This window comes from Solanum lycopersicum, chromosome 3 (assembly GCF_036512215.1).
Source record: "Solanum lycopersicum chromosome 3, SLM_r2.1".
Classification (NCBI taxonomy): domain Eukaryota; kingdom Viridiplantae; phylum Streptophyta; class Magnoliopsida; order Solanales; family Solanaceae; genus Solanum; species Solanum lycopersicum.
Window position 1 is genome coordinate 65,961,206 of NC_090802.1, and position 7,279 is coordinate 65,968,484.

General features: G+C 31.0%; 1 protein-coding gene across 1 annotated transcript; it reads right to left on the reverse strand.

Annotated features, from left to right (window-relative positions):
- Window positions 1-4,142: 4,142 nt before the first annotated feature.
- LOC101258142 (GATA transcription factor 12) lies at window positions 4,143-6,163 on the reverse strand. Its single transcript, XM_004235604.5, has 2 exons — window positions 5,333-6,163; window positions 4,143-5,163 (listed from the first exon to the last, which is right to left on the reverse strand). Exons 1-2 carry the CDS (start codon window positions 5,639-5,641, stop codon window positions 4,420-4,422), a joined length of 1,053 nt encoding a protein of 350 aa, XP_004235652.1. The 5' UTR covers window positions 5,642-6,163; the 3' UTR covers window positions 4,143-4,419.
- Between the last annotated feature and the right edge of the window lie 1,116 nt (window positions 6,164-7,279).

The window sequence follows — 7,279 nt, forward strand, 5'->3', positions numbered from 1 at the left end:
TGGCATGAACACAGCTTATAGTTTACCACTAATTCACCTTCTCAATGATGTGTAGCTATTAAGTTTCCACCAAATTCATGATTTTGATTTGACTAATGCTTGCCCTCTTTTTTTTAAAAAAAAAATTAATTAATTGTATTTTCATATCGATTTACTTGCAGTAAATAATTTATTTTATTCTCAAGATTATAAAATTACTTTTTATAAGAGTTACTCATCGATATTACCATATGCTGATGATTTAAAACACATAAAACTAAAATCCTGAATTTTAGGTTAATTAATATTATTAAGAAATAATTGTATATTGTCATATATAAGTCAAATACTTGAAGTCTCGATATGAAAACTAACTTACGAAAATATATGGAAGAAATAAATTTAATTAATAAAATTTGTGATATGTAAATATCGTAAAGAGTCAATGTCACAAAAGAGGTATAGGGAGACAAGAATAATTGAAACGTATTACCAAATAACATGGAAAGATCCCTAGAGACGACATGAACACCTTTGGATATATTATCCACACAGTACATTTCACTTATTTCCATGTGCTTCTTCTTTCCTCCTCCACATGCATGTCTACCCCCCACCCCCCAAAAAAATATAATTCTATCTCGTAGAAATATAAGAATTCTTTACGTGTATTTTAATATGTCATATAAATATTTCTTTATATGTATTTAAACGTGTTATTATAAGTAATTTGTTTAAATTATTAATATATAAAAGTTTAGTTTATTCATATTTGAAAGGAGAGGATCCAATGTATATAAACGATGAGTCACCCTTTGATGAGCGTATACCTAAGTATGCAGTATTTTTTGTGGACGTTTGTGTGTGTACATACATTGTACCTTCAAGTACTATTTATTTGTGTGGGTTCATATTAGTTAGAGACCCATGCAGGAACAGTTGGATCCCATACTTGTCTCTTTCATTTCATTTTTTACTTGTTTCTTGATCACAATCTAGTAGCTAGTATATATATACATTATATTTGAGAGGAAGCAATCACCGTATCAATATATAATAAATGAAATTATAGATAAAGATATATACGAGAATTATATCTCTATTAATAATTTACTATATTTAGATGTCTTCGTTCATTTGCTATACCTGATTCAATTACCTTACAAATCAATAATCACCGGAAAAATACTTATACAATTAGTCAAGATACACATAAATACAAAATAACCAATATAATTATATCTTTTAAAACATCACATTTTTTATTTAGGGAGTCAAATAAAAGAATTGCATGATGCATGCATCTCCTAAATTTTTGCACCATACGTACATTTAATCCCTTTTAAAGTTTTCTTACCTGCTGTTTTATTTTACATATTTTAGTTTACTCGACACAAAGTTTAATTTTTTTTATTTTGGAATATTAGCGTAATATATTGAAAAGGTGCATAATATATTGTAAGCTTGACATGCCTTCGACTTCGCTTTTTGGAGGGTACGTATCATGTATAATACCTCTCTATTTCATTTTATGGATATATTATCTTTTTAAAAATAAAAAATTCTAACAAGAATGTTAGCATATTTATTTTTTAAAAAACATCAACTCAACTTCAAGATTCTTATTTGTCCTTAATTAGATAATCTATAGTTGCATATTCTATATGGGTAAGATTTGTCTTAAATTATACATTTCTATTTTTTTTTTTTTGAAAAAAACTTTAATATCTCAATCTTACGATGCTACATAAATTGTTCAGAGAGTTATAATCAGATCCTAATCAAATTTTTGTATTGCACATATATATATAAAATTAAACTTATATATATATAAATGAAAATTTCGATTATATCAATTAAAATAATTAGAGTAAGAGTAACCTTGGAGCAAATAATAGAAGATTGGGTAAAGATAACGTAGTGGCCCCCCTTCACAAGTGCAAAATGTCTAGGATAGGGTAGACAATTATATAGGGGGCAAACATTAATGTATTAATTATTTTAATCAAATATAGTTCGTCCTTTGACCTAGGTTATCCCAATTACATAATTAACGTAGTACTATAGCTTTAATTATTATATAATAGTAATCAATTTATTATTCCTATAAAATTTTGCTACTGGTTATAACCAAATTGTTCCTCGTTCTTTTTCTACATTGATTCTCAACGCAATTCCATGCAGCTATACTTCGTACACTGCACGATATTCTTCTTCATCTTTATTTTTTTTTTCTCCCCATACTTAATTTCATAGACCAATATATATATATATATATATATAATATGGTCACTGAAATCTATGTTATATTTTGTTTATTCAATTCATTTAATAGTGTTAGACAAACTATGGGTCAATAATATATAGACATAGTTGTGCTTGTCTATATAAAATTAAACAAAACAATAGTGTTTTCTTTTTTTAATTTACTTTTTATCAAATTGACTCTATAGATTCGATGATCTTCTTAATTATATGATTTTGAATAATCATCTTTTTCTCCGTGCGTTAGTTAGCTATCTAGTATCTTTAGATAAGTTGGGCTCATGATCGTTTATTGAATTATCATTGAATTGGAGCTAGGCTCGTCACAATTTATTATTTATTTTGATTTAGGGAAGTACTGAATATAGACTTTTCTCGGATAGGCTCCTGTAAGAGCAGATATAAGAAGGGTCCCCCTCTTCTTTGTTAAAAACTTAGTTATCGAAAACTCATTTAGCTTGTCGGATGACTTATGCTGATTTTATGTCTCAATTCAACACTTGCTATTGATAGCAGACTTGTGTAAAGTGACAATTTTATTGTTTGTATTGATTCTTTCTCTTTTTTATAATCCCATGATTATGATTTTTCATGGACATGAGAGTGTTGGAGTTCGACAATAACTCTCTGTTTATACAGCTGTGAACAATTTTCATTTCATAGATTAACTTTTAAAACCAAATTTACTCCATCCAAAGCCATTCTTTTTAATAAAAATGGAATATTGAGATTAGACTATCAACCTTTTTACTTTCTAGTACTATTTCTTTAAATTGGGACCTCTTGGTACACCAATTATACTCATTTTTCTAGCAAGCTATCCATGTAGATACCCAATGAAAAGATACAATACCAACCTCTATTTTTGTTTTTACTATTTTCCAAAAAAAAAAAAAAAAGGTAGCTTTTGAAAATAGTAATAGAAGTTGAGACAGGAAATTAATTAGTTGAGCCCGTGAGCCCTCCATGTGCAAATTTCTCACCTTTCAAGTTTTTTCAAGTTATGGCACAATGGCCCATGTCATTGACAAAGGCACAATATTTATGTATGCACAATACAATTTGCTTCCATTGATCATTACCCCACACCCACTTTCCACCTTATTACTAACACATAATATTACTCTTTACTTCATTTGTCAACAAACGAATAAAATCTAATTCCTTCAACCTTGATACTAGAATTTACCAATATGTAGGGAAACTTATTCACCCTTTAGCTATCTAGTCTAATCAATAGGATTGAAGTTTATACCATTCTGAGTTGTATATGTTATATACTTTATACATAATAGATACCTTTTAATTAAATGAAATATTATATATATATATATATATATATATATATATATATATAATAGATAGATTTTAATTTAGCTTAATTGTGTATTTTCTTACTTATTTGACGTAATGAAAAATTTCTTTCCGTCACTACCGACAATGTTTTTGCTGTTTATTAAGGAACTAATTTGCACTTTTAATATAGACTCTAGGTCACCAACCAAACGATCCCTTAATAGCATGGTAAAAAGGTTTTTTTTTTAACATTTCTCATTTGGTGTTCGGAGACCATATTAGAATCCCGATAAAATTTATTTTGCACATTGTAGATCCTATTTGGGGCCGTGGCTTTCCCAGTAAAAATTTTTCTGTATGTAGAGCTCAAATTCGATATCTCTAACTAATGGTTGAATAATTCTATCACTATATCATAACTTATGTTTGATAGCATGATATAGATGTTTAACGATGATAAGTCGAATCATGCATAAGATTTAAATCATATTTGTAGTATTTTTATGTTGTACTGTCGTCTATGGAAGTTAAACGCATAAATAGTCTTGAAATGATTAAAAATACAAACAAAACTAAGATATAATTACGTAAAAATATATAACTTAACAAGTCTCAAAATGAATCTATAAATTAATTAATACCAAAATTAAGAGAAACGTTACAAAATTCTAATTCTATTTCGCATTTAATCTTAATTTTTTTTTCTTTTTTGCTAGGATTGCTAGGAACATTTTATTTTTAGCTCCTATCTCTTCATATCGTGATATTTTCAACTTTCTAAAACTAGATGGAATTAGGAAAATGGGATTGTTAATTCAAACTTTTTTTTTAAAACGAGAAAAGTGCAAAGTAGTTATCCCCTACACTAGGTGACTGATACTAGATGAGGTGCCTGAAATTTGGACCACAATTTTGGTGATGATGAAGCAGAAATTCATCACCGCCGTTTGATACACCGAAAATAGTGGGTTGACTAAGCAATTGATGCTGGTGGTGATGTGCTTGGTGTCTCTGGAGATCCTTTTGCCTCCGGAGTTCCAGAACTTTCCGATGAGAATTCGAGTGCCTCGCTGAGATAAAAGTCGGGCTAGACGCCGGTCGATACTCCGGTACAAGCCTACCAGACTTGTACCTAACTCCACATGCATTGCACAGAGTTTTTGGACCTAATGGCCCTGTGCGCCACTGTGGTGTTTTGTCTGAAGCACAGTGCAGGCATTTCCGTCCCGGCGTTTCTACGCTCTCTCGTTTCTTCGACGGCGCTTTGGTGGCTTTGGCCGTGGCGAAAGTAGTGTTGTTAACAGATGGAGGCGAGATGTTGTTGCTCTCTGATGATGATGTGGCAGGGGATAAGAGCAGCTGAAGGCGTGACGACCAGTCACAGGGAGCGGCGCGTGAGCGCTTGCTGCGAGCTTTGCCAGGAACAGAGGTGTCGGCGGGGAAGGCAGGTGGCGAGTTAGGTCCGGTGGAAAATGTGGTTGCGGAAGAGGAACTGTCGGTGGTGACGGTGGAGGAGGAATTAATGTTTGCTACAGGGATGAATTGCAAGTTTTGAACGTCGTCACTTGAGAACGATTCCTCCACAAAATTTGAGAGCCATTCAAGCTCAGCCAAGTCATCAAACTGTTGCAAACAGAAATTCACTTGATTTTCAGAATTTCAACCAAATATATAGAATTTGCACTCTTTAACTTTTGATACAATTGTAAAACGTATGGTTCGCATTTTACACGTGGTATTGTTGAAAAAATGAAACAGAACAATTTTTTCATGTAAAACGCATAGTAATTACCGGAACACAGAGTTCGCTGTTAGGGAAGGGAGCATCGGTGAAGCTGCGGCCGCTCAGGTTTCCGTTAAATTGTCCATCTCCACCAGAAACAGAGGAATTACAGCTGTCAACGACGGTAACGTTGGAAGAATCAGCAGAATTTCCTGTAATACTGTTGAAAAATGCGTCTGCCATAACTTCATCGTCCTTTGGGATAACCAAAAGATCATCCACAGAAAAATTGTTACAGTTATTGTTGATGTTATTCGGAATTTGTTCGTCTCCGGCATGCGAGAAAAAACCGCTGACGAATAAATCCGACGCTTCCATTGTTTAGAAGAAGAAGTTGTTGGTGTGTAGTGTAAGAGAAGAATGGTGGAGTGTAAAACGCAAAGTAACGGTAGGTTTGAGACTAATTCTTTATATGGAGAATCGGAAGCTGATAAAAAGGAAGAGAGAATGAAGGAATTGAGTGTGAAGAGGACAGACAAGTGCTCAAGAGCTGAAAGTAAGGGGTCCGGGTCAGAGGCCTTTTCATAAGTGTAATGAAGGTCTTTCTCGTAATTACATACCACTAATTTTATTTTATTACAACTCCCTTTTTTATAGCACTATTTTAAAATTATGTACTGATAAAAATTACAATCACTTACTAAATCTGTTCCCCCCTTTAACATGCTTGCTTGTATTTCAAGTACTACCTCTACTTTTTTTTTTTTTAATTACAGTGTATAAAACAAATATGTAAGTTTATAATATCACTAATAATGATTTTAAATTTTACTTTATCTTTGTGGTAAGTAAAGGATTACTTTAGACTTTTTAGAGTTTGAAAATTTGTTTTTAAAGGTCAAAAATTGAATACTAAAGGTGCTAATTTAAATTGGATGTCACGGCTGTCATGTGCTGTTCGAATAATTTAAATGAAAGAATCTATATGTATTTATCTTCTTCCTTTTTTTTTTTTTTTTACAAGTAAAGCTAATTAGTACTTACTGTAATTAATTAATTAACAAAAATTAGTGAAGTGGATTAACATCAATAATACAACCCCTTTACCCTTAAGAATTGATCTAGCAGGTTTTGTCGCCGTGAAGCTACCATTAGAGTCCAAGTTTACAGCCGGATTCCTCTGTTTTTTTTTCTTTTTCTATGTATTATTTTTATTATTATTACTAGTATTAATTAACTTTGCATTAATCCATCGGGAATTGCGCTTTGTCCCCTGTTTTTTTTTTTAAATAAAAATATTTCTAATAATATAAAAAAAAGTTTTTAGCTGTTTCCTGGGTAGTTCTATTTTTTTAACTCCATTATTAGTACTTTGTTTTACCTTGTTAACTCTCATGTTAATATATTCCTTAACCCACGTTTAAGCACGAACATTACAGCTCAAACTGGTTCAAATTGCTCAGTCATCATGATTATCCACGTTTCTCTATAGGAAGTTCCATTTGCATTTAGGATAAACACTTCCAATTTCACTTTATATCGCGATTTAATAATTATAAATATAAACAACTTATGATTACAGTAATGATTTAAAAAACCCATAAACGTTAAATTTTAAAAGATGATACGAGTTAAAAATATGAAATTCTCAAAAGATGTATCAGTGACTCGTAGCATAATCTTTTGCTTTTTCTTCTTTTGAATGAGTGATGGAGATTTATAATATGAATTAATTTATAGGGCGGGATAGTATTACAAATCCCAAGATGAAAACGCAGTTAAAAACAGATAAAGTTAGTTTACATTAACAACCAATCATTCGCCCAACTTTTCTACCAGCTTTCCTCTTTTACTTTTTCTTGTCTTTTATTTTCTTCAACAATAGTATCCTCTTCTTCTACTGTAATGTTACGGGTTCAATTCAATTCAGTGGCATTTAATATAAATTTTATAATTTCAATTCTTTTTATTTTATATTAGTTAGTTATCTTATTAAATATAATTTCTTATATTAAT

Coding starts and splice junctions, on each gene's coding strand:
- LOC101258142 (XM_004235604.5), bottom strand. CDS start 5,641: ATGGAAGCGTCGGATTTATTCGTCAGCGGTTTTTTCTCGCATGCCGGA. Junction 5,164..5,332: donor ACAGCGAACTCTGTGTTCCG/GTAATTACTATG, acceptor TGTTTGCAACAG/TTTGATGACTTGGCTGAGCT.